Raw genomic sequence first — 27756 nt, 5'->3', positions numbered from 1 at the left:
AGAGGTAAAAATAAAATGATGGTGAAGCAATAGCTTTCGGTGATATACCACTATTTGGCGGGTTTATGGAGCGAACATCTTAATTTGCCTTTTCCGACTTTCTGAGCCCTCCAGTTAAATGAAAATCCACCCACGACATCGGCCCACACCAATGGTTATTCTCACAAGGCATCTGTCTTTTGGTTCACATGTTGCGAAATGCTATACCTGGGGCTACCTAAAAGATATACTGTTAGTAGAAGTGAGTATTGGCGGGGTAAAATAGTTGGTTCGCTGCTGCTTTATTTCCTTTGTTGCATATAAGAGCTACCGGTCCTTTTTACGTTTTTGAATGTTTCTTGGTAATGTGGAAGTTTGCGCAATTAGAAATGAACAATTACGCACTTTCCTTGATAAGGCGTTTCTCGCAGTTTGTAATACGGGTGCTGTATTGGCTAATTATAGGCGTTCCTCACCGAGCGTTTGCAGGGGTTTCGCATGTTATATATTTTTTAAAGACAGTGCCTTTTCTCCGCCTTTCAATACCATTAAGTCGCCCTTTGCCCCGGGAAAATTTCACACCCAAAACTGTCAAGTAAGGCGGTCCGTCGGTATTGGAATTGAGAGCCTAATAGTGCTGGTAATACTGCGATGCACCTTCTAGGCACGATCTCTATCGGCCGCCATTTTGCCTACTACAAAAAATACAAGGAATTTACCTTTTCAATTAAATAATTTTGCTTGACTATTGAGTTATAATCCATTAACTCGATTGAATAAAGTATGAAACTTTCCTTTCAAATGATTACTTCGAGATTTCTTTCAGTAATTTATGTTCCAATTTAATGGCAATAGTAACAAAGGATTTGGGGGGTGACAAGTGTTGGTCCAGCTCTTTCTAGGTCGCTGCCGTCTTCCTTCAGTCCACAAGGGTAGGGGCAAATACCAAGCATTTCCAAACCACCAAGGCTGGCAACGAAATTCTATGGAGAAGGGCGATTTTGGTTTGATCCAGATGGCTTTTTTACAACCCCCATAAACGAGACCTACGAATGTAATACGCGTGGGCAACACGAAAGGGGGCCTTCTGCCGCCTGTGCGTGGAATCAACACTCCTTTTCCCGGTCTTTTTCCCGGTAAAATGAAAGTTCTCCATTCTGTTAAAAGAAGCCACCAAATGGCTAAAATCGCGCTGAAGCCTCGACTGCATTTTTATACAATTTGTCAAACATTACTGAAAAAACTTCTCGTACTAGTAGACAAATCGTCTGTTTTCTTTTAGAAGCCCTGCACAAGCGTTCAGATTAAAGGTAAATACAAGCCGGCAAATTCATAATGGGCATTTTACGAGCTGTGAAATCAAGTCATTAACGACTTGCACAAGATTAAGTGGGAGCCAGCCTGTGGGTAGGCGGCGCGAACCCCCTCAAGCATATCGACTGGAAACAAAAACAAAAACAAACGAAGAACGAAAAATGAAAAAGCGACATGATACCTCTTAATAGTTCACGAAAGAGCTTATATAAAAGTTAAACAATTTTTGATACGTTTCTCCAGCCTGTATGGAAAGAAGAAAGGTTTTGCTGTAGAACCGATGTCAGGTTGGACACCTCGACGACTATGATTTAGGGTATTCTGTTAACACTTGAGACGTTCATTGAACGTGAAATATAGGCTTTTACTTCAATCAGTCAAAATTATCTGCACATTTCAGTGCAAGATGTGCACTGCTGGGAGCTGAGGAAATTCTTAAAAGCGCGATTAAAGGACAAAAATACTTTGACTATTTCTTGTCCTTGCTGTTTTCACATGACACCAATTCAACACCAATATTACTACTTTGAAATTTATATTTTAAAGCTTGCAAAGATTTACAATAATATCTCAAATTATTGTCACACTAAAATAATGCAAACTTGATAAAATGCAAAAGTGCGAAGCATAATTGTGCGAATAAATAAACCAAACAATAGGAAAACACCTCCGCACTTTTTCTGTACTACGACTTCGAGTCAGCGGTACCACTCTGTTTGTCAGCGGCTTCTAGCTGCGCATGCGCAGCACTTGGGTCTGTTGTAATGAGGCCTTTAAGTAGAATCTTGTATTGGGTTGTGACATCAGCCTTCACTGTTAGCTGCAAAATTTATGGATAAGTCGTCAGAAGAATAACACGGAGCAGGTGGGCCGGTCAAAGCCTCGCCTTCCCGCCCAAGTTACACGGACCCCTTATTTATATGGAAAGCGTCCGATTACGTCAAAGGCACTCTGTCACCGCACGCAGCTTCTTTTAAAATTGCTATGCGTTCGCTGTGACGAATGGGGAAATACGGCCTTGGTTTAAGGCCGCATGCTTAACGCATGAAACTGACATTTTGAGCTCGAAATTTTGTATCCATGGAAACAATTTTTAAGTAAAAAACGCACTTACCATTGTACTGGTGTTTACCGGCTCGTTCGGCTGAAAGGTAAAAGGGTGACGCTTCATTTAACTTACATAGAACTGACGCAAAATACTTTTTCACTGATAAGTATTTTTATCTAGGGACGCAGTTTTCACGCATGTCGCTACGAGTATTTTGGTGATACCACAACTGTTAACAGTGAATATTTTAAAACACATTCGAGACAACTAGTTTGTGGCTAAAGAGTGTTTTACTTGGCAGAAAGCTGATTCAAAGACACTTGAAGGTGTACGTAGAGATTTGGTGGAATCATATAGAAATGATGTAGAACTTACGTCGTGGCCAGGAGGTGGGAGCCACTTGCAGACGACATCTCGCTTGACGCCGATATCAACACCAGCCTACACAAGAACACTCCTACGTTAGCAAGCAGAAGAGCGTAGACAAAAATTGCAGTGCACAGTTACAGTACAGGAACAAGGAAGTGCGCGCTCCCTCTGTTCTCACCCCTAGATACGCGCCACAGAGTTAGTAAGAGCTACGATTATACAACATGTCCCTGGATTTCCCTTATCCCCTATATAATCACAAATTCTCTGAACTAGCAATGAACCTTTCCCCCTACAAATGATGGCCTAAAAGTTTAAGGTTCTACCTCGGTTTTCGGTAGGCCACTGTTCACTCAACGAGCCCTTATTTCAGGAAAGCTATAAGACACCCACAACAGTCTGGAGGCTGCCCGGATTATTCAACGGAGAAGTAAATGTAAAATAATATTTTTTGTCCCACAGAAAACTTAAAATTTCCCGCGCAAGCTGAATGCGTAACAGACGTTGTAGCCTCTTAAATAAAATTGGCGTCCTTCAAGGAAACCTTAATTACTTACCAGGATAGTAAGGACCCTTAACATTACATAATTGCATAGTTAGTAGAGGGAGATTGTTAGGAAACCCGGCGAACTTCAAAGGACATAAACAATAGGCGCTCTCTGATGTTGAACAACCCTGTCACGTGATCACGAACGTGAATAAACCAAGCGTACAGTACAAGAAAACCTATGGACATATGGGCACAAATCGTTTATTGATTTATTTGAAACTTTGCTATTTTTATTCAATTACTTTTAAATTTTGTCTTTATCACTTCGAATGTTTTATCGCCATTATATCCCGAGCTCTACAGTCCTAGGAAGGTTAGTTTTCTACAGCCATGTACATTTTTTAAAGTGCCGAGCGGCGCTTAAATTCTATAGTGAGTAGAGTCCTATCAAACAAACTCGGTGAGCTTTTACGGAGCGTTTGTACGAGTCTGCATCAATAAAAAAAATTTTTCTAAAGATCGAAGTGCGGTATTGATGCAAATAACAACGGTTCTTCGCTTACTCCATATAATCTCTTGTACTGTACGCTCGACTTGTGCACGGTCATGGTCAGATAACTCGGATATAAGGAAACAATAACATGTTTCTTTTAAGTTCGCCGCGCTTTCAAACCAATTCCCTCTACTAACTAAAATAATGGCTTTTAAACCAATATACAGTGTGACCTTTACCTTCATAGGATCAAAGGTGAATCCCTTCTCGTTCGCTTCTTTAGGATTATCGAAGAAGAAATCGGAAGACTGGAATATAAGAATAGATGACATTGTGTTATTAATATCCAATAATTGTTTATAGAGCTTTAACTGTATGCGAGGTAAAGTACACGTAAGCTTGGCTAGGTGCTATGAAAGCATGGACACGTTCGCACGCTTTATCTCATAAGCAGCCATACATATATGGCGGTTTTATCGTTGGGTTGAAATGGACTTCTTTCAATGCTACTAGGATTGTCCCGTTTTTAACCCGAGTATCAAGTGAGGAATAAAAAAAATCCCATATAATATAGTCTTTATATCGTCTATATCCGGTAACACCAGTTTTCCTTGTCCATGGACCAATCAGACAAACATCCAGATCCTGGATATCCTCGCCGCACACAAATGAAATAATTTTTTGACACGCCCTTTTTTCTTGTACCTTTCTTTTCTCCCCCAGTCCCCCTAGCAAGCCTGATACTCAGTCTGTTCCGTTTTGCGATGGATGGCATCTAGACGAGTTTACCTTTTTGGTCTGCGTACTGGACCGAATAGAGCCTATCTCTAGGATCCTCTCGGCGGCGAGGAAGCCCTCAGGCGTGGAGTAGCTTTTAAAGGTCAGCAGCACCGTCTTCTGCTCAGCTTTTTGGTCTGAAAACAGAAAACAGAAATGATAAAAAAGGTCAGAAATAAACGATAATCTATTTTTTCGCTGACGGTGGCTGGCGTAGGATTTTTCGAACAATGGCTCAGTAGGCCATTCTAGCTATAAGCAAGCGCGCGTACTCGACATGGAAACCTACCTCAACTACCGTCATGCAGCGCGCGTTTCGTTAGTTGAGGTAGGTTCCATTGTAAGGCGCGCACAAGATTATAGCTGGAGTGACCTATTTATGGAAACTATGCCAAAGTCTCCCAATGTCTGCAAACTTTTGCTTGAAAAATAGTTATTTGTTGAATCCACGGGAACCCTCTTGGAGCCGCCATCTATTTCCGACATAGTGGTCTGTTTCCAATGTTACCATATAAGCAAGGAAGCAAACGTTTCCGTGCGTTTCAGCGAAACGTTTTACTAGGAAAGAGTTTGACTATACAAACTCAAGGAAGCGCTCGACACATCTTTACCTCGGTCAACGCGGGGGTTACCGAAATAATGACGCCAAAATTATTCTTCTATTAGCGAGTGCCGCAAGACTTGGATCTCACCTTCGTCCTCCTGTTCATCACCATCAGGGACCAGCGACTCAACGCATGGCGTCAGCTCGTCCCAGCCCCTCACGTATACAATATGAGGCCAGGCGCGGCCTATCAGCTTCACTGTGTGAGCTCTCTCCTGAAGTAAAGAAAAAAAAAACGATATTTTTTATATACAATGTTCTCACAGGATCGCAGTACTCTTTTGGTGGTCTAGCAAGACTTTCAACATACAACCCGTATGTCTATAATATGCCTGCATTACCGTGCTAACAATTCATTAGATTTTCTTGTTCGAATGATGTTCGGTGATGTAATCGCTGTGGGATGTAATGCAATGCAATGCAATAGTATAAAAACCGTTTCATTCCAACTGAAATTTCATTTAAAACACGCCAATAGTTAGTTTTTCGTCGGGCCAATTCTTTAGATCTCATTACGTGTATCATATCTAAAAAAAAAAAATTCTAACCAGATTTTGGTCCTTTCCGTCTCGTCCATCAGGCTCTAAGAACGGTACGCACGGCCAATGCGTCAAGTAGAGATAGCTTACCCCATTGTTTATCTCCACGGCCATCTCGTCGGCGTAGTGCTCACTGGGGTGGTCCGGCGTGAAGGTCACGGTAATCTCCTTAGTCTCGCCTGCTCCTATCGTGCCTTGCGCCGGCACGCAATCGATCACCGCCAGGCCATTGAAGTTAGAAGGGCCTGTAACCACAATGGCGGCAATAGTCAGGATAGAACCTTACATTGCGCAAAGACAAAACATTACAGTGAATAGCACACTGTGTCCAAAAAAAAAAAATCAAGAAAAGTTATCAGGGCAAGATCCCCGAATATTTGAATTGAAGTGTTAGTTGAAGGTCGTCGTATCTAAGATTAGCTGACTAGGCAATACATACCGACTACATGTTGGTTGGTCTCCGCTAGGTCGTTGTATGGCTGAAGAAAGCGTGGTAGAACCTGCGCTCTGCTGTGACGTAGCGGGGACAGGCTGTCCAGCTTCAAGTTGTACGATATGGAGAGCTCTGACGTGTTTGACATCTAAACACAAGAAAAGGAAAAAGGCATTACGGGATCGGGAGGATTTAGGAAGGAGGAAGAAGACTAGAGATAATGCATAAAGATAAATTGGAAGAGAAGGGAGAACAGTATCAGAAAAAGGAGTGGGAGCAGAAGAAGGCAAAGGCTGCATTTGGGTGTCAGTAGAGCTCACCTTGAATGTAGTAGTGACCGTATCGTTGACTAGTGCATCGCCAAGATCCAGAACCCCGCCCTCTACAGACAGCGATATGACCGGGGTGACTCCCTTGCCTTTAAGCCGGATATAAAGCGTGTTCTTCGGACAGCGGATCTCAAGAACCTCGTGATACTACAGAAAGGAGTAAGGGAAATAATTCAACAAAAGGTTGAAATTCCGAACTTGTATTTTTAGGCCTCTGTGAAAAAAAAAAAAACTTGCTTCTACATATTGTTTCGAGCATTAGCCCTTCGTCGGAGCAACCTTGTTTTTTTACATCTTGTCTGTAGTCTTTCAAGTCATACTATACTACTACAGAACGGAGTAAGATGACATTATATTTTAGCGAAATCCTTTTAGCACTCGAAAGGGGCGGATCTACCTTTCCAAAACATCTCCTTTCACTTCAACATACTATATATATTTAGTAACAATAGCCAACAATTCCAGGTTCTTTCTCTAAGGGTTTTGCTAACAAAAGTACTCGCTCAAGGGCTATCTGGTAAAGGAAAGAAACTTTCGTAAGAACCTGTGTAAATATAAAACCTGGCTAAAATAAAAGAACTCGAGAATCGTATATTATGATATAAATGCAAAAGTTAAACACAATTTCTGTTTTAAACAGCCCTCAATAGCTGCCATATATACTGCCACATACGAAATTCTTCTACTGCCATATACCAAACTCTCATTCAGGTAATGCTATGCATTTACTTTTGAGATATATAAAAATCACGCACTGATTCAAATAATATAAACCAGAAAACAAAGAGAACTGGCGGTCTGTTCACCTCGCTCGGGGCACAAGGTCCGAATGACATGACGACCGTGTGGGTAGCCTGTGGTTCCAGTACCCTCAACGCGTTCAGCATTTGGAAAGGGCCAAGGGGGTCTAGTAAAGAGGCGCTGAGCTTAGGCAAGTCAAGGATAGTACTACGACTTGAACCCTCCACACCATGTTATCGAAAGTGTTTACTGAGTAATTGAGCCAGGGAATAAGGATGGGAATCCATCCTTATTGAATAATCCTCTGGTCCTATGCAGAGTAATAATAACAAGGACATCCATGTACAATAGAGAATGATTCAATACCTTAAATTAAAAGGTCGTGAGAGTGTGGCAAATTAAAAGTTTGACAAAATACACATGTGATGCAAAAGGGAGAGGGCGGGTGTGACAGTATAAAGATATGACGTATGATGGTATGACGAAAGATGGTGTGACGCATGTGTTGCATAGAGGGTATACCCCAGGGGCGGGTGTGAGGGTGTAAGGATATGACGCATGACGGCATGACCCACGTGTGACCCCTTAAAGTAGGGTGTGGCATAATGAAAGCAGTGTGTTACAAGGCAGGGAATATGGTTAATTGGAGGGTCAATTGGATTTGTTTCAGGTGTGATAATGAGGCAAAAAAGAATTTAGGCATAAAAAGAATTTAGGTATATTAGGCGTGAGGGGGGGATTGCACGTAGCAGGAAGATACGGTACATCGGATGTCCATGTAGATTAGTTGTGGGTTTGATAATGGGGTACATAGGAAGAGGTTGGAAATGATATGTGAGGGCGTAGCTCATGGAAAACAGAGAGTAACCCATCAGTATAAGGGCATAAGATGTGGTTCGCATTCATCAAGGATACGTGAACCGTCTGATCCGATATATTCTGAATGGTGACGGTCTTGAGTTCGGACCGGCCAATGGACACGTTACCGAAGTCGGCCACTGTGCGGCCATTATCGGACATGACAACAACGCTGGACTGGACGGTAGGACAGCGGACATCGAGATATAGTGTATTATGAATGCTATGGAGAAAAGCATATCATCAAATAAGTTATGTATAAGGAAAAAGGTCATATTAAGCACTTTCCAATGTTCCGATTTTAAAGGGGCAGTGTCATGGTAAGAGCTTTGCAATAGCTGATTTATGAGCCTTATATGCATGTGGGAGACTTAAATTCAAAGGAAATGACCACAAACTGTCAATAAACATAGTTTTCATTAAAATATTGCATATTATTTTGTGTGTGTATATGGCTTGGGTAGGCATCCCGCTGTTGTTTGTTTGTGGTTACGAGCTTGGGTAGGCGTCCGGCTGTTGTTTGTTTGCGGTTACGAGCTTGGGTAGGCGTCCGGCTGTTGTTTGTTTGTGGTTACGAGCTTGGGTAGGCGTCCGGCTGTTGTTTGTGTGTGGTTATGGGCTTGGGTAGGCGTCCGGCTGTTGTTTGTTTGTGGTTACGAGCTTGGGTAGGCGTCCGGCTGTTGTTTGTTTGTGGTTACGAGCTTGGGTAGGCGTCCGGCTGTTGTTTGTTTGTGGTTACAGGCTTGGGTAGGCATCCGGCTGTTGTTTGTTTATGGCTACAGGCTTGGGTAGGCGTCCGGCTGTTGTTTGTTTGTGGTTATGGGCTTGGGTAGGCGTCTGGCTGTTGTGTGTTTATGGCTACAGGCTTGGGTAGGCATCCGGCTGTTGTTTGTTTATGGCTACAGGCTTGGGTAGGCATCCCGCTGTTGTTTGTTTGTGGTTACGAGCTTGGGTAGGCGTCCGGCTGTTGTTTGTTTGTGGTTACGAGCTTGGGTAGGCGTCTGGCTGTTGTTTGTTTGTGGTTACGGGCTTGGGTAGGCATCCGGCTGTTGTTTGTTTATGGCTACAGGCTTGGGTAGGCGTCCGGCTGTTGTTTGTTTGTGGTTATGGGCTTGGGTAGGCGTCTGGCTGTTGTGTGTTTATGGCTACAGGCTTGGGTAGGCGTCCGGCTGTTGTTTGTTTGTGGTTATGGGCTTGGGTAGGCGTCCGGCTGTTGTTTGTGTGTGGTTATGGGCTTGGGTAGGCATCCGGCTGTTGTTTGTTTGTGGTTACGGGCTTGAGTAGGGGTCCGGCTGTTGTTTGTTTGTGGTTACGGGTTGGGTAGGCATCCGGCTGTTGTTTGTTTGTGGTTACGGGCTTGGGTAGGCGTCCGGCTGTTGTTTGTTTGTGGTTACGGGCTTGGGTAGGCGTCCGGCTGTTGTGTGTTTATGGCTACGGGCTTGGGTAGGCGTCCGGCTGTTGTTTGTTTGTGGTTACGGGCTTGGGTAGGCGTCTGGCTGTTGTTTGTTTGTGGTTACGGGCTTGGGTAGGCGTCCGGCTGTTGTTTGTTTGTGGTTACGGGCTTGGGTAGGCGTCTGGCTGTTGTTTGTTTGTGGTTACGGGCTTGGGTAGGCATCCGGCTGTTGTTTGTTTGTGGTTACGGGCTTGGGTAGGCGTCCGGCTGTTGTTTGTTTGTGGTTACGGGCTTGAGTAGGGGTCCGGCTGTTGTTTGTTTGTGGTTACGGGCTTGAGTAGGCGTCCAGCTGTTGTTTGTTTGTGGTTATGGGCTTGGGTAGGCATCCGGCTGTTGTTTGTTTGTGGTTATGGGCTTGGGTAGGCGTCCGGCTGTTGTTTGTTTGTGGCTATGGGCTTGGGTAGGCGTCCGGCTGTTGTTTGTTTGTGGCTACGGGCTTGGGTAGGCGTCTGGCTGTTGTTTGTTTGTGGCTACAGGCTTGGGTAGGAGTCCGGCTGTTGTTTGTTTGTGGCTACAGGCTTGGGTAGGAGTCCGGCTGTTGTTTGTTTGTGGTTACGGGCTTGGGTAGGCGTCCGGCTGTTGTTTGTTTGTGGTTATGGGCTTGGGTAGGCGTCCGGCTGTTGTTTGTTTGTGGTTAGGGGCTTGGGTAGGCGTCCGGCTAGTGTGTGTTGTTACCTGCATGTGAGAGTTCCTGGCGCTGAACATCGACCTGGCGCCACGAAGCAGGGGATGGTGTATCTGTTGAATGAGTTGGTGAAAGAGCGCAGCAGTGACAGGTGCGCCTGTTCGTAAGCGTCACTCCTATAAGCATAAGGGAAGCAAATAAGAGACCATTTAGCTAAGAATAATTCAAAAGCCAGGCGTAAAACTGCATTCTGCCTTAAACCGCTCTTGGCTATTTCTCATCTAACAACGAGAACTTCAAATATCACGGCCTGACACCAGTATTTGCGCTGTAAACCCAACTCTATTTTTGTTCGGTAAGTACCTGGAATTATGCTGTTGCGAGCGACATCAATATCTTTAATTTTATTAGTTTGTCCGCTAAAAGGCTGCTTGCTAAATATGATTGGGTCTCTAAATATGACGATAAAAAGAAGTTTCCGGCTATTTTCGCGCGGTTTTTCGCTTTATTTAAGAAAATACAAGAAAAGTGCCGATCGTATTTGATGTTCAAGATGCTGGAATGAAGCCCTACATGCATTTAGCATGCATAGTGTTCCTTTAACAGACGTACCCTTGTAGTTTTTTTAACATCACAGCAAATTTAGATGTGTTTTTACTGACCCTTCCTTGATATCGTGGCAAGACGCTTTGGTTAATGCTCTGTGTGTTTAAGTTTAGATGTGTCATGAATCACACTTTCTTGATATCGTGGCATAGCGCTCTGTTTAATGCTCAGTGTGTCTTAGTAAGTTAAGATGAGTCGTGACTCACCCTTTCTTGATATTGTGACATAGCATTCTGTTGATGCTCTGTATGTGTTAGGTTTTTTGTGTCGCAACTCAACTTCTTTGATATCATCCACGATAAGGGGAATGGAGGCTGACTTGGCGGTCAGTTTGCTGCCTCTCTGTGTGAGCAAGTAAGATAAGTTGTATCGCAACTCACCCTTCCTTGATTTCGTCCACGGTGAGGAGCTTGACGGGGGACTTGGCGCTCTGTTTACCGCTCTGCGTGGGTGTAGCGGGTGTAGCGGTGGGCTTAGGGGACACCTTGGCGCTTTTGCCGCCACTCTTGCCGCCTTTCTTTTTCTGAGAGAAAAAGACCAATTAGACTAGAGGCATAGCGAGCGTGCATCACAAGCTGGACAACCTTGCTCGAAGCCACGACATTGTATTCATAACTGGTCTTCTACAATTGGGACTGCTTATCTCAATTTCCAGCTCTGCTGTCATTAGATTGCTTAATCTTTTCACTCTCTAGTATCGAAAAAGTTAACCTATCTGAGACATCCGGTACCACCTTGATTCTCTTACAGGCTTTTAGTTAAGTCGCACTAGTTACCTGGGTAGAGGGGGGTTCCTGTGTCACACTAGTTACCTGGCTATAGCGGGATTCCTGTGTCGCACTAGTTACCTGGCTAGAGGGGGATTCCTGTGTCGCACTAGTTACCTGGGTAGAGGGGGATTCCTGTGTCACACTAGTTGCCTGGGTAGAGGGGGGTTCCTGTGTTGCACTAGTTACCTGGCTAGAGCGGGATTCCTGTGTCACACTAGTTACCTGGCTAGAGCGGGATTCCTGTGTCACACTAGTTACCTGGCTAGAGCGGGATTCCTGTGTCGCACTAGTTACCTGGGTAGAGGGGGGTTCCTGTGTCACACTAGTTACCTGGCTATAGCGGGATTCCTGTGTCGCACTAGTTACCTGGCTAGAGGGGGATTCCTGTGTCGCACTAGTTATCTGGGTAGAGGGGGATTCCTGTGTCACACTAGTTGCCTGGGTAGAGGGGGGTTCCTGTGTTGCACTAGTTACCTGGCTAGAGCGGGATTCCTGTGTCACACTAGTTACCTGGCTAGAGCGGGATTCCTGTGTCACACTAGTTACCTGGCTAGAGCGGGATTCCTGTGTCGCACTAGTTACCTGGGTAGGGGGGGATTCCTGTGTCACACTAGTTACCTGGCTAGAGCGGGATTCCTGTGTCGCACTAGTTACCTGGCTAGAGGGGGGTTCCTGTGTCACACTAGTTACCTGGCTAGAGGGGGGTTCCTGTGTTGCACTAGTTACCTGGCTAGATGGGGGTTCATGCGTCACACTAGTTACCTGGGTAGAGGGGGGTTCCTGTGTCGCACTAGTTACCTGGCTAGAGCGGGATTCCTCTGTCGCACTAGTTACCTGGCTAGAGCGGGATTCCTGTGTCGCACTAGTTACCTGGCTAGAGGGGGGTTCCTGTGTCACACTAGTTACCTGGCTAGAGGGGGTTCCTGTGTCGCACTAGTTACCTGGCTAGAGCGGGATTCCTGTGTCACACTAGTTACCTGGCTAGAGCAGGGTTCCTGTGTCGCACTAGTTACCTGGGTAGAGCGGGGTTCCTGTGTCACACTAGTTACCTGGGTAGAGCGGGGTTCCTGTGTCGCACTAGTTACCTGGGTAGAGCGGGATTCCTGTGTTGCACTAGTTACCTGGCTAGAGCAGGATTCCTGTGTCGCACTAGTTACCTGGGTAGAATGGGATTCCTGTGTCACACTAGTTACCTGGCTAGAGGGGGGATTCTGTGTCACACTAGTTACCTGGCTAGAGCGGGATTCCTGTGTTGCACTAGTTACCTGGGTAGAGGGGGGTTCCTGTGTCACACTAGTTACCTGGGTAGAGGGGGGTTCCTGTGTCACACTAGTTACCTGGCTAGAGCGGGATTCCTGTGTCGCACTAGTTACCTGGGTAGAGTGGGATTCCTGTGTCACACTAGTTACCTGGGTAGAGCGGGATTCCTGTGTCGCACTAGTTACCTGGCTAGAGCGGGATTCCTGTGTCACACTAGTTACCTAGGTAGAGCATGGTTCCTGTGTTGCACTAGTTACCTGGCTAGAGCGGGATTCCTGTTTCACACTAGTTACCTGGATAGAGCGGGGTTCCTGTGTCGCACTAGTTACCTGGGTAGAGCGGGATTCCTGTGCTGCACTAGTTACCTGGCTAGAGCGGGATTCCTGTGTCACACTAGTTACCTGGCTAGAGCGGGATTCCTGTGTCGCACTAGTTACCTGGGTAGAGTGGGATTCCTGTGTCACACTAGTTACCTGGGTAGAGCGGGATTCCTGTGTCGCACTAGTTACCTGGGTAGAGTGGGATTCCTGTGTCACACTAGTTACCTGGGTAGAGCATGGTTCCTGTGTTGCTCTAGTTACCTGGCTAGAGCGGGATTCCTGTGTTGCACTAGTTACCTGGCTAGAGCGGGATTCCTGTGCCGCACTAGTTACCTGGGTAGAGGGGGGTTCCTGTATCACACTAGTTACCTGGCTAGAGCGGGGTTCCTGTGTCGCACTAGTTACCTGGGTAGAGCGGGATTCCTGTGTTGCACTAGTTTCCTGGCTAGAGCGGGATTCCTGTGTTGCACTAGTTACCTGGCTAGAGGGGGGTTCCTGTATCGCACTAGTTACCTGGCTAGAGCGGGATTCCTGTGTTGCACTAGTTACCTGGCTAGAGCGGGATTCCTGTGTCGAACTAGTTACCTGGCTAGAGCGGGATTCCTGTGTTGCACTAGTTACCTGGCTAGAGTGGGATTCCTGTGTCGCACTAGTTACCTGGGTAGAGGGGGATTCCTGTGTCTTTTCGGCAGGTGACGCCGCCTCTTTCCGCTTTCTCTCCGCCTCCGCCTCTCGCTCTAGAATCTTGACGGCTTCCTTCCTTACCTCGTCTGGGTCCAGCACGGGCGTGAAGGTCACGTGAATTATACAACGCTAAGGAGAAATAAGCATAGGATCACTTAGAAATGAGCATAAAACCACTTAGAAATGAGGATAGGACCACTTAGAAATGAGCATACGACCACTTAGAATATCAGATACAGATGACATGTTGTGGCAGTTGTTTCATGGCAAGCGTGAACATACTCGCACTGTCTTTTATTTTGCGACTTTAGCTTGCAGTACTTTTTTTAGACCGCTAAGCATCATCAAGCTCAGGGGTGGAGTTTCTCACCTGTCCCGGGTTGACCGTCCCAACGGCCGGGGACACCGTCAAGGGTGCGCCATCAGGTACCACAAACTCGAATGACGTCGGGCCCACATCGACTATAGGCCCTGTCCCGATACGGGGCACAGGATGAGTGAATTCGTTAGCGCTCGTGTGCGAGTTCATGACCTCTAGATGAGTGGAGGAAGTGTCACCGACAGCCGTTGCCTTCATTTCCACCACAGAGTGAGAGAACTCAAGGGGTGGTAGCACGCCCACGGCACGACACGGCAGCTTGAACTCACGGCCAATACCGGACTTACACGTCAGCTCAAATGTGTACTCCTGCAAGATGACAGGAGTGGATAAATACCTGCTTGCAGGCGGTACTCGGTGTAAGCACGCGCGGCTTAAAATACAAGATGGCGCCCGATCATCAAACTGAGAGGGTTTTCCGCGATGATAACACCGAATACCGCCTGCAAGCGGACTAATACGTGTACGATTTAGCTGTTCTTACTTGCGCACATTAAAAAGTCTCTTCCAGATGCCAGTTTTCATTCAAAACACGTGTGGGAAAGTATACACTTCTATCGGCTGTTTTGAGGGAGTTATTGCGAAGTGGGGTCCAGTGTCTATGAAATGATATAGGATGGCACACACCTTGGCTTTCTTGGCGTTGAAAATGATGTCCACGTCTAGACTTTCAAGCGGCAGAAGTGTACCGAACCCATCATTTGGCTGCACATCAACCGTCTAGAAGAAAGATTGGCCGAAAGATTTGACAAATATATATATAAACATAAAGTACTAAAAGCTGCCATAGTGATCTGACCCTCGGCACTTCAAGTTCCAATGGGAAGCACGTTTATGGCCGAAGGACCGCAACCGGGAGATCGCAAACGTTTTTGTAAAGTTTGGCTTCAGCCCAATGGGATTAAATACGCAGGCTTATATTGACAGCTGCTAGCTGCAGAAGCCGTAAGGTCGTGGGAGTATGTAGTTGCTGATCATCACAATGGTATCTAATACTAACGTAAGAAACACAAAGTCACAGCCGTTGCGCTAACAATAAAAACTTGCCTCGACTTATCTCAGAGCGGCTCAAAAGCCGCAGCAGTATGTCGCACTTACGTCTGGCACGCCGCAGAAGCCGTAGTGTTGTAATAAAACATACTTTTTGATCTCAGTTTAAGTATGTCACATGTAGTAAAACATACTTTTTGATCTCGGTTTAATAAGTATGTCACATTAACGTCTGGCGGCAGCAGAAGCCGTGCGTTTATTAAATTTCGACGGTCCGAGGGGGGAGGTTCATTAGATAGGTGGCGTTTATTAGAAAGGGGCGTTCTTTACAAGCTATGAAAATATAACAAATATCCAACAGGGCGGCAGCAGAAGCCGTGCGGTAAAACAGACTTTTTGATCTCAGTTTAAGTATGTCACACTTACGTCTGGCACGCCGCAGAAGCCGTAAGGTTGCGGCAACACGGATTTGTTGGTCAAAGTGACGGTGTGTCGCACTGACTCGTACACGGTGCAGAAGCCGAAGTCCAACTCTTTGACGCTGAACTCGATATCCGACGACGTCACGACGGAACGAACGGTGAACGGCACAGGTCGAGTCTAGATATTCATAAGTACGATCAACTTACGCTATGTTTGTATGTATAAGGTAAAGACACAGGCCGAGTAGTTATATGGTCAATTGTTGCCATGTTTGTAAGCATAAGGCAACAGGCACAGGTCGGGTGTAGATATAGAGGACGGTCGACGAAAAGGAGGCAGCGGCATAGTCTAGAAATACTTGAGTATCTTCAGTCAGTTAAAAATTAAAAAAAAAATGCAAAACGTTCCAAATCGAAAAATGAAAAAGCTAAAAAGTCTATCGAAAATTGTTTAAAGGCTTCTATATTAGTACACGAAAATTATAATTATGTTACGGACACATATTTGTGTGTGGTGGTTAAAAAAGGAAAAATAAAACAAACGAAACAGTAATAATAGCAAACAGATGAACTCCATTTTTTCTGGTGCCACGTTTACATGGCAGTAGAGAACCTACCTGATCCGCCACTCTGATAACCATGGGCGCATCCAGCACGCCGGTCTCAGGGTCAAAATACTCCTTGCAGTCTTCAAGGAGGGACAGCCTGCAAGGGCACCACAAGAGCGCACCATTATAGATTATATCAAACTTTATTGTTATAAAGATTCTATTGAGCCACTCAACTAGGGAGTTAACGACTAGATGCAGATACGCACAACATAATAATTTGACCAGTAGTCAATACTAGCTCCTCTAGGTGGTTACACACACGCTCCTGATTTTTTTATAAGGATCAGGTGTGTTGTTAAAGATGCACGCCAATGGTAATAAGCGTTGACGGTGTGTAATAATGCTCTTCTAGGTGGTTACATATTTGACGCAAGATTTGTATGCCGGTCCCCAACAAACACCCCCCAAAAATATAGTATACAGATAAAGATGTCAATGGTCTTTAATTGCTGATACGCAAGACGCATAGTGGTACAAAGGTCTCTCATAAAGGCATTCAAAGACATAAACGTTGATTCTTTACGAACACCGATGATGAATATACCTTGGTAGGAACTTTAGCTGGGCTGAGAACTGCGAGCCGGCCTGGATGTACGCCATCTTGGGGAGCAGCTCAAGGTGATTGCGCAATTCTTTGCAAACCTCGAACTTTAGGCGCAACGCGGATGTTGCCCTTAGTAGAAATGGCAATAATCATCGTGAGGAGATTTAGAAAATGGAGACTAATGTATTTTTCGTGAAGAAGAGGGGCCAGAAAATCTCAAGGTTGAGGAGAAATGAAAAGGTGCAAGGGTAGGTTGGCGCATGTACAATTGAATATGAGTGTTAAGGTGAAGGTATGGTTTAGAAAGGAAGAAAAGATGAAGGTGTTTTCTTGAGTAAGAAGGTACAAGTAAGGGTGAGGGAGGTAAAGAAGGAAAGGGAAGGGCGAGGGTTTGTCGGCGAGCGGGGTCCAAATGAGGTTAAATGTGAAGGTAGGGGGTGATGGTAAAGGTGCGGCTATGGTCTAGAAAGAAAGGAAAGGATGAAGGTGTATTGTTGAGTAAGAAGGTAACAGGGTAGGGTAAAGTGCAGGTAAAGAAGGAAAGGGAAGGGCGAGGGTTTGTCGGTGAGCGGAGTACAAATGAGGTTAGATGTGAAGGTAGGGATGAGGCTGTGGTTTAGGAAAAAAGGAAAGGAAAAGATGTATTGTTGAGTAAAAAGGTACTGTGAGGGTGAGGTGTGGTTAAAGATCAGAATGAAAGGCAAGGGTCAGGGTTTGTCTATGCTAAAGGTGATGAGGGGTGCACGGTAGTGCATGATGGTGATATTAGGCTAGTGTGGTAGATAGGGGTTATGTCGCAAATGTAGAAAAAGGTAAAAGGTATAAGGTAAAGGCGAGAGAGGTTAAGAGTAACATTGAAAGAAGTTTGAGACAATATTCTTATGTACCTGTTATGCACGAGAATCGCGTCTTGGTAGAGTCGGTCATACATGCAAATCTTGAGATCGACCAGTTCTCGCTCCACCCACACTGGTACATCTATACCATTACCACGACCTCGCAGCATTATCTAGATATCGTCGTAATCATTATCATAGTTAAGATAATCAAAATCATCATCATCATCATCATCTTGTTGAATACCATCGACCTCAACAACAAAGCTATAGTCAATGTTGTCAAAGTAGCCACTCCAACCACAAAAGTACTATTGTCACCACGAAATTACCTTCGCCATTATGGTTAAGTATCATCCACCACTACTTCCACTATCATCACCATTCTTATAGCCACAACACACAATCACTATAACAAATAGCGGTCACCATTTCAGCAGCCACTGCAACCCATCACTATTACTACTACTATCAGCTGAACCCCCGCCAGACAATCTTTCTTACTGAAGTCTTACCGGAGGAGACAGAGGATCCGAAAATGAGATCTCGAAGTCCGCCATGGTGCTACCAGACTTGACCGGCGCAAACACGACCTCTAACTGAACAGTGCTGAAAGGTGCGATGCTGCCGGACACCACCTGCATGACACAGCACAGATAATACAATTTAGCGTCGCTAGGAATCGGAGCAATCCTGGGGCTTCGAGTTTACCATGCACGCCCAGCATAACCTTCTGATGAATTAAGAATGAGCCGGTACACAAACAGGAGAGCTTGGATGCCAAAGCTGAACCTTCCGGTGATCTTCTGTGCAAGCTAGAAATAGTGAAGCGGTGCAGAAACAGGCGAGCTTAGATGCCAAAGCTGAACCTTCCGGTGATCTGTGCAAGCTAGAAAAAGTAAGTCGGTGCAGAAACAGGCGAGCTTAGATGCCAAAGCTGAACCTTCCGGCGATTTTCAGTGCAAGCTAGAAATAGTAAGTTGGTGCAGAAACAGCCCAGCTTAGATGCCAAAGCTGTTAACCTTCCGGCGATTTTCTGTGCAAGCTAGAAATATTAAGTCGGTGCAGAAACAGTTCAGCTTAGATGCCAAAGCTAAACTTTACGGCGAATTTTTGTGCAAGCTAGAAATAGTAAATCGGTGCAGAAACAGGCGAGCTTACATGCCAAAGCTGAACCTTCCGGCAATTTTCTGTGCAAGCTAGAAATAGTAAGTCGATGCAGAAACAGGGGAGCTTAGATGCCAAAGCTGAACCTTCCTGTGATTTTGTGTGCAAGCTAGAAATAGTAAGGCGGTGCAGAAACAAGCGGGCTAGGATGCAAAAGCTGAAGCTTTCAGCGATCTTCTGTGCAAAAGCTAGTAATAGTAAGTCGGTGCAGAAGCAGGCGAGCTTGGATGCAAAAGCTAAACCTTCCAGCGATCTTTTGTGCAAGCTAGTGATAGTAAGTCGGTGCTGAAACAAGCGAGCTTGGATGAAAAAGCTGAAGCTTCCAGCGGTCTTCTGTGTAAGCTAGTAATAGTAAGCCGGTGCAGAAAAAGGCGAGCTTAGATGGCAATGCTAAACCTTCCGGCGATTTTATGTGCAAGCTAGAAATAGTAAGTCGGTGCAGAAACAGGCGAGCTTAGATGCCAAAGCTGAACCTTCCGGCGATTTTCAGTGCTAGATAGAAATAGTAAGTTGGTGCAGAAACATCCAGCTTAGATGCCAAAGCTGTTAACCTTCCGGCGATTTTCTGTGCAAGCTAGAAAAAGTAAGTCGGTGCAGAAACAGGCGAGCTTAGATGCCAAAGTTGAACCTTCCGGCGGTTTTCTGTGCAAGCTAGAAATAGTAAATCGGTGCAGAAACAGGCGAGCTTAGATGCCAAAGCTAAACCTTCCGGCGATTTTCTGTGCAAGCTAGAAATAGTAAGTCGGTGCAGAAACAGTTCAGCTTAGATGCCAAAGCTAAACCTTCCGGCAAATTTTTGTGCAAGCTAGAAATAATAAGTCGGTGCAGAAACAGGCGAGCTTAGATGCCAAAGCTGAACCTTTCGGCAATTTTCTGTGCAAGCTAGAAATAGTAAGTCGGTGCAGAAACAGGCGAGCTTAGATGCCAAAGCTGAACCTTCCGGTGATTTTGTGTGCAAGCTAGAAATAGTAAGGCGGTGCAGAAACATCCAGCTTAGATGCCAAAGCTGTTAACCTTCCGGCGATTTTCTGTGCAAGCTAGAAATAGTAAGTCGGTGCAGAAACAGTTCAGCTTAGATGCCAAAGCTAAACCTTCCGGCGAATTTTTGTGCAAGCTAGAAATAATAAGTCGGTGCAGAAACAGGCGAGCTTAGATGCCAAAGCTGAACCTTCCGGCGATTTTCAGTGCAAGATAGAAATAGTAAGTTGGTGCAGAAACATCCAGCTTAGATGCCAAAGCTGTTAACCTTCCGGCGATTTTCTGTGCAAGCTAGAAAAAGTAAGTCGGTGCAGAAACAGGCGAGCTTAGATGCCAAAGTTGAACCTTCCGGCGGTTTTCTGTGCAAGCTAGAAATAGTAAATCGGTGCAGAAACAGGCGAGCTTAGATGCCAAAGCTGAACCTTCCGGCGATTTTCTGTGCAAGCTAGAAATAGTAAGTCGGTGCAGAAACAGGCGAGCTTGAATGCGAAAGCTTAACCTTCCAGCGATCTTCTGTGCAAGCTAGTAATATTAAGTCGGTGCTGAAACAAGCGAGCTAGGATGCAAAAGCTGAACCTTCCAGCGATCTTCTGTGCAAGCTAGTAATAGTAAGTCGGTGCTGAAACAAGCGAGCTTGGATGAAAAAGCTGAAGCTTCCAGCGGTCTTCTGTGTAAGCTAGTAATAGTAAGCCGGTGCAGAAACAGGCGAGCTTAGATGGCAATGCTAAACCTTCCGGCGATTTTATGTGCAAGCTAGAAACAGTAAGTCGGTGCAGAAACAGTTGAGCTTAGATGCCAAAGCTAAACCTTCCGGCGAATTTTTGTGCAAGCTAGAAATAGTAAGTTGGTGCAGAAACAGGCGAGCTTAGATGCCAAAGCTGAACCTTCCAGCGATCTTCTGTGCAAGCTAAAAATAGTAAGTTGGTGCAGAAACAGGCGAGCTTAGATTGCAATGCTGAACCTTCCGGCGATTTTCTGTGCAAGCTGGAAATAGTAAGTTGGTGCAGAAACAGGCGAGCTTAGATGCCAAAGCTAAACCTTCCGGCGAATTTTTGTGCAAGCTAGTTATAGTAAGTTGGTGCAGAAACAGGCGAGCTTAGATGCCAAAGCCAAACCTTTCGGCGATTTTCTGTGCAAGCTAGAAATAGTAAGTTGGTGCAGAAATAGGCGAACTTAGATGCCAAAGCTGAACCTTCCGGCGATTTTCTGTGCAAGCTAGAAATAGTAAGTTGGTGCAGAAACAGGCGAGCTTAGATGCCAAAGTTAAACCTTCCGGCGAATTTTTGTGCAAGCTAGTTATAGTAAGTTGGTGCAGAAACAGGCGAGCTTAGATGCCAAAGCCAAACCTTCCGGCGATTTTCTGTGCAAGCTAGAAATAGTAAGTTGGTGCAGAAACAGGCGAGCTTAGATGCCGAAGCTGAACCTTCCGGCGATTTTCTGTGCAAGCTAGAAATAGTAAGTCGGTGCAGAAACAGGCGAGCTTGGATGCGAAAGCTGAAGCTTCCGGCGAACTTCTGTGCAAAAGCTAGTAAAGTAAGTAATTTGTAGTATTTTAATTTGTAGTTTTTTTTTTCCAGACGACACGCTTGGGGCAATGCAACCGTGACAGGAGCTAACGTTGTACCAGCTCCCCTCCCCCCCCTCCCGGCCGCCTCCCTTAGTGTACGCACTTCCCCTCCCCACCCCCCCAGCCTCTAACGCTATCCAAGCTTACCTTGCCCACTCTTAGCCCCTCCATCACGGTGACTTCAGTAGGGACAGGAGAGCCCATGGCTACAGGGCCCGACTCGTCCGGCTGAGCCTCCGCCTCTTCTTGCTGATCTGGCGTATCATTAGAGCCAGGCGGCTCGTCAAAAGTTACCATAGTACCCGGGGCAGCCTCTACAGCTGGAGTATCGCCCCGCTCTCCCTCCTTGTCTAGATTATACACAAATTTAAGATAAATTTAAAGGTAATGGGCGAAATTTAAAGGTAATGGGCGAAGTTAAAAAGTACCTAAACATCGGCGAGCCTATTTCAAGGGCGGACGTAATATAATTTTTTACATAGGAAGCGTAATAGATGTCTGGTCATTTAAGCATACTACAAAGTTACTGCAAGTTAATTTACTTGTTAAACGCACTAGAAATAAAAGCATTTTCGAATTGACCAAACGTTGAAATAAAGTGTTAATCACGCCGCCTTCTTATGCCCCCGAAACATACAGAATCCCAAAAAAAGCATCTACTTTCACCCAAATATCGTTAAGTTATTGTTGGAATAGATGGTTATTTTCAAATATTGTCGAACAGATGAAAGTAGCCTCGGGTACACAAAGCATAGTTGTAGAGGATTAAATATCTCAGTTGCGTTGAGTGAAAGTCGGAATGACAATATATCATATATGGCCCACCTATGGTAGCATCGGTGACACTAGCTTCTTGAGGGCCATCACCAACAGGTCCATCTGATGGCTGTTCAGCAGCCTCGCCCTCAGTTTCGTCAGGATTGGTCTGGATCAGGAAAAGTCTTTGTAAATAACAATATCAAAATTATGATAGAAAGAAAGGAGGGAATGTTAATACCATGCCGCCAATACTGGATAATTCCGAAGTGACATCTGATCTGTCTAGACCTGAAAAAGAGGGATAAAGACAAGGTAATTGGGAATTTTAGGTGAACTGTGGGAGGGTAGGATGTGGGGATGGATGTGTAATATTCAAAAGACACGAAAGAGAAGAGGAAGCCATTCCATTGTGAAGGACTTATACTAACTATTTCTCAAAAAATAAAAGAAACATATAAAAAGAAAACGTTTTTCTCGACTTTTTGTAATAATAAGAATATAAGTATCGAGATTTGGAACGTGGTTACCAATGGCTTGATATTTAAGCTTTCGGCCCTTTCCTACAGGGATACTAGGAGACATTCAAAGCAGGTGATATAATAATGATAGACAGATGATGACTGGTTACCTGTAATTTTCAGGAATTCGAATTCTGTTCCAAGTGCGCCACTGTTGGTGAGAACAACAACCTTCTTCCGCGTCTCCCCAACGACCTGACTCCCGAAATCCACTTCTACCGCATCAACTGACAACTGAGAGCAACAAAACTCATTGTTATCATTCACTGTTATATCAATGTCATTATTATGATAGGCCCTGGGTGTCTAATTTATTGACTCCGGAAATCCACTTCTACTACTTCAAATGGCAACTGAGAGCAACACAATTAATTGTTATCATGATACGCAATGGATGTCCAAATGATTGACTTCCGAAATCTACTTCTACTACATCAACTAGTAGCTAACTGAGGGCTGAACACAATGAAGTTCGTCATCAACATAATGACAATGATGGCACGAGTGCCAAGTTTCCTTGTTATCACCTGGTATTTCTTCCTTCGTCATTATCATGACTATCGTGAAGTATTCCACTTCTTGGAATGCCACACAAATTCCCAATTAGATTTGCTTTTTTTTTTTACTAAATCATGAAGCTTTTTCAAGCTCCATGCCAGAATACTCTATTTGGACACCTCTATCAAGTGGCCAGCCCCAAAAAGCGGTCGTTTTACTTGGTCCAGAGGTTAAGCAGAATTGTCTCAATACAGGACTAATACAGTTTTTAGTAATAACAGGGCTACAGATGTGCCTAAAAACAGGGTTTCAGATGTGTCTATTTATAGGGCAATATATGTGTTTTAATATAGGGTTACAGATATGTCTAAATATTGGGTTAAAGGGCAGTTGCACCGTTGAGGGATTTTACCGTTAGATTTCTGGCCATGCATTAATGTGCTATAGTGACTCTATTTCATGTACGAGGGGGGACTTCTAGATTCTGGATTTTGACCGGGTATTCTCTGGTCATGCAAGGTTTTTATCATCATGACTATGACTTTCAAGCCTTGTTGGTCGAAAGGAATGTCTTAAACCAATATTTTTATCTGATATATCATAGCAATATGTTTCTACTATGACTCAAAATGTATATGGTAACTCTACTGAGTTTTCCAGGAAGGAAGGGGTGACCCGACCTACCTACCTGGCACTTCTTGGTCATGCACTTGATGGGCACAGAGAAAGGTCCAGTTTGAGCCAGGAAGTCAATCTGGCCTTCGAGGTTCTCGTTCAGCTGAGAAAAAAATAGCACAATAAAAAAAAACTAATAAATTGATACTTTGACATTTTTAACTAGAATCGTTATGTCACCAGGCATTGAATATGAGAGTTAGACACATTTATGGTACTGAAATGTTGGCTCAAAGCGCTATTTAACCGCAGCTGCATGGTAAATGACTAGGTCGAGCCCAAGGAGCGCGAGTAAGTCTTTTGCCAGGCGGCGTTTAAATAGCGCGTTGTTTGAAAGCGGTTAACGCGCCGGGACAGAGGTCACTGGAGAGGCGAAAACAAGGCGTATACGGAATACGGAATACGTGGTTTATTCAACACTAACAAGGAATTGGACATCACTTTGGAGTAAACTATCCTATAGCCCGTGTACAAAAAACACCATGCCTACCATAGGATTAATACTATCCTAGAGCCCGTGTACCATACTTGCCATAGGATTAAAAGTATCCTAGAGCATGTGTACCATACTTGCCATAGGATTAAAAGTATCCTAGAGCCCGTTTACCATCCTTACCATAGGATTAAAAGTATCCTAGAGCCCGTGTACCATACTTACCATAGGATTAAAGGTATCCTAGAGCCCGTGTACCATACTCACCATAGGATTAAAAGTATCCTAGAGCCCGTTTACCATCCTTACCATAGGATTAAAAGTATCCTAGAGCCCGTGTACCATACTTACCATAGGATTAAAAGTATCCTAGAGCCCGTGTATCATCCTTACCATAGGATTAAAAGTATCCTAGAGCCCGTGTACCATACTTACCATAGGATTAAAAGTGACTGAGAAGTCACAGGTCAGCCCTGCAGACATGACTCCAGGTGGATCAAACCTGGAAATAACAATAAACTAAATTCACGACGCTATTATTTTCCACATAAGGTCCTGGTAGGGTGAATAATTATTCATCATTCGATTTCTACCAGCAGCTAATAGGCAACTTGCACTAGTCACATGACTTTTTCAGTGGCAAACTCAAGGGCAAAATAAATACAGAATGGATGCGGCCGTCATGCCAAAGAGAGAGCAACAAAATTAAAATTAATTTCAATGTAAAATAAGCCCTTTCTGAAATATTATATATTTTGCTGCCAAGAGCCAAAGTTCATGCAAGTTTGCTTTCCAAAAAGTCACCTGAGTCTTAACTTCCAATAAACCATTCCAGCTATTAGCATGCGCGCTCACTCGCCATGGGAACCTACCTCAACTACCGTCATGCAGCACGCGCTTTGTTTGATCTAAACTTAAAAAATCGCGCGCTGCTTCCTGGTAGTTGAGGTAGGTTTGTATGGTTATGCGCACGCAAACTTATAGCTGGAATGGCCTATTGATAGGAGATACAATGTCAAACTTACGCGACTTCAATGAAGTCCTTTAGGACGTGAGACATGCCGAGGTATTTACAGAAGTTCTGTGTGTACGATATGTTTGTCAGCAGTACTTTCTTGCGGTAAGACTTGCCAACGTCGAAATCCTGCACAAGATGAACAGATTCTATGTTAGACGCTATTTAGAGACGTAAAAGGAACCAATCAGTACTAAGAAAAATGAATAAACCAATAAAGACGCTAGACGCAATAACGGATAAACTCATAGAAGACGTCAATCAGTACTAAGAGAGACGGATAAAGAAACAGAAGACGCAATAAGGGATAAACTCATAGAAGGCGTCAATCAGTACTAAGAGAGACGAATAAGGAAACAGACTACATTAAACGCAATAACGGATAAACTCCTTAGAAGGCGTCAATCAGTACTAAGAGAGACGGATAAAGAAAGGGAAGACGCAATAACGGATAAACTCATAGAAGACGTCAATCAGTACTAAGAGAGACGGATAAAGAAACGGAAGACGCAATAACGGATAAACTCATAGAAGGCGTCAATCAGTACTAAGAGAGACGGATAAAGAAACAGACTACATTAAACGCAATAACGGATAAACTCATAGAAGGCGTCAATCAGTACTAAGAGAGACGGATAAAGAAACAGAAGACGCAATAACGGATAAACTCATAGAAGACGTCAATCAGTACTAAGAGAGACGGATAAAGAAACAGAAGACACAATAACGGATAAACTCATAGAAGGCGTCATTCAGTACTAAGAGAGACGGATAAAGAAACAGAAGACGCAATAACGGATAAACTCATAGAAGGCGTCAAGCAGTACTAAGAGAGACGGATACGCAATAACGGATAAACTCCTTAGAAGGCGTCAAGCAGTACTAAGAGAGACGGATAAAGAAACAGAAGACGCAATAACGGATAAACTCATAGAAGGCGTCAATCCGTACTAAGAGAAACGGATAAAGAAACAGACTACATTAAACGCAATAACGGATAAACTCATAGAAGGCGTCAATCAGTACTAAGAGAGACGGATAAAGAAACAGAAGACGCAATAACGGATAAACTCATAGAAGACGTCAATCAGTACTAAGAGAGACGGATAAAGAAACAGAAGACACAATAACGGATAAACTCATAGAAGGCGTCAATCAGTACTAAGAGAGACGGATAAAGAAACAGAAGACGCAATAACGGATAAACTCCTTAGAAGGCGTCAAGCAGTACTAAGAGAGACGGATAAAGAAACAGAAGACACAATAACGGATAAACTCATAGAAGGCGTCAATCAGTACTAAGAGAGACGGATAAAGAAACAGAAGACGCAATAACGGATAAACTCATAGAAGACGTCAATCAGTACTAAGAGAGACAGATTAAGAAACAGAAGACACAATAACGGATAAACTCATAGAAGGCGTCAATCAGTACTAAGAGAGACGGATAAAGTAACAGAAGACACAATAACGGATAAACTCATAGAAGGCGTCAATCAGTACTAAGAGAGACGGATAAAGAAACAGACTACATTAAACGCAATAACGGATAAACTCATAGAAGGCGTCAATCAGTACTAAGAGAGACGGATAAAAAAAAGAAGACGCAATAACGGATAAACTCATAGAAGACGTCAATCAGTACTAAGAGAGACGGATAAAGAAACAGAAGACACAATAACGGATAAACTCATAGAAGGCGTCATTCAGTACTAAGAGAGACGGATAAAGAAACAGAAGACGCAATAACGGATAAACTCATAGAAGACGTCAATCAGTACTAAGAGAGACGGATAAAGAAACAGAAGACACAATAACGGATAAACTCATAGAAGGCGTCATTCAGTACTAAGAGAGACGGATAAAGAAACAGAAGACACAATAACGGATAAACTCATAGAAGGCGTCAAGCAGTACTAAGAGAGACGGATACGCAATAACGGATAAACTCCTTAGAAGGCGTCAAGCAGTACTAAGAGAGACGGATAAAGAAATAGAAGACGCAATAACGGATAAACTCATAGAAGGCGTCAATCCGTACTAAGAGAGACGGATAAAGAAACAGACTACATTAAACGCAATAACGGATAAACTTATAGAAGGCGTCAATCAGTACTAAGAGAGACGGATAAAGAAACAGAAGACGCAATAACGGATAAACTCATAGAAGACGTCAATCAGTACTAAGAGAGACGGATAAAGAAACAGAAGACACAATAACGGATAAACTCATAGAAGGCGTCAATCAGTACTAAGAGAGACGGATAAAGAAACAGAAGACACAAGAACGGATAAACTCATAGAAGGCGTCAATCAGTACTAAGAGAGACGGATAAAGAAACAGAATACGCAATAACGGATAAACTCATAGAAGACGTCAATCAGTACTAAGAGAGACGGATAAAGAAACAGAAGACGCAATAACGGATAAACTCATAGAAGACGTCAAGCAGTACTAAGAGAGACGGATAAAGAAACAGAAGACGCAATAACGGATAAACTCATAGAAGACGTCAATCAGTACTAAGAGAGACGGATACGCAATAACGGATAAACTCCTTAGAAGGCGTCAAGCAGTACTAAGAGAGACGGATAAAGAAATAGAAGACGCAATAACGGATAAACTCATAGAAGGCGTCAATCCGTACTAAGAGAGACGGATAAAGAAACAG

At 44.2% G+C, this 27756-nt stretch overlaps 1 protein-coding gene across 2 annotated transcripts in view; it reads right to left on the bottom strand.

Moving 5' to 3' along the window:
• Positions 1–1811: 1811 nt before the first annotated feature.
• Positions 1812–27756, bottom strand: part of LOC5522186 (cilia- and flagella-associated protein 74) — a 54910-nt gene continuing 28965 nt past the window's right edge. For both annotated transcript variants that reach the window (XM_048725609.1, XM_048725610.1), the window contains exons 19-46: positions 25095–25213; positions 24505–24571; positions 23650–23739; positions 22574–22697; positions 22184–22233; positions 22012–22111; positions 21334–21536; positions 17990–18112; positions 17526–17647; positions 16639–16767; positions 16101–16188; positions 15488–15661; positions 14699–14791; positions 14063–14380; positions 13666–13821; positions 11039–11181; positions 10103–10228; positions 8032–8197; positions 7182–7301; positions 6367–6522; positions 6053–6194; positions 5704–5858; positions 5163–5289; positions 4483–4607; positions 3933–4001; positions 2717–2782; positions 2408–2437; positions 1812–2113 (exon numbers count right to left, since the gene is read on the bottom strand). In XM_048725609.1, coding sequence (XP_048581566.1) covers positions 1979–2113; positions 2408–2437; positions 2717–2782; positions 3933–4001; positions 4483–4607; positions 5163–5289; positions 5704–5858; positions 6053–6194; positions 6367–6522; positions 7182–7301; positions 8032–8197; positions 10103–10228; positions 11039–11181; positions 13666–13821; positions 14063–14380; positions 14699–14791; positions 15488–15661; positions 16101–16188; positions 16639–16767; positions 17526–17647; positions 17990–18112; positions 21334–21536; positions 22012–22111; positions 22184–22233; positions 22574–22697; positions 23650–23739; positions 24505–24571; positions 25095–25213 — 3516 coding nt within the window. In that variant the 3' untranslated portion in view covers positions 1812–1978. The remainder of the gene's footprint in view (positions 2114–2407; positions 2438–2716; positions 2783–3932; positions 4002–4482; positions 4608–5162; positions 5290–5703; positions 5859–6052; positions 6195–6366; positions 6523–7181; positions 7302–8031; positions 8198–10102; positions 10229–11038; positions 11182–13665; positions 13822–14062; positions 14381–14698; positions 14792–15487; positions 15662–16100; positions 16189–16638; positions 16768–17525; positions 17648–17989; positions 18113–21333; positions 21537–22011; positions 22112–22183; positions 22234–22573; positions 22698–23649; positions 23740–24504; positions 24572–25094; positions 25214–27756) is intronic.

This window comes from Nematostella vectensis, chromosome 3 (genome assembly GCF_932526225.1).
Source record: "Nematostella vectensis chromosome 3, jaNemVect1.1, whole genome shotgun sequence".
Lineage (NCBI taxonomy): Eukaryota > Metazoa > Cnidaria > Anthozoa > Actiniaria > Edwardsiidae > Nematostella > Nematostella vectensis.
Note: the sequence above shows the minus strand (reverse complement) of the source record. Positions and strands in the feature narration are given on the sequence as shown.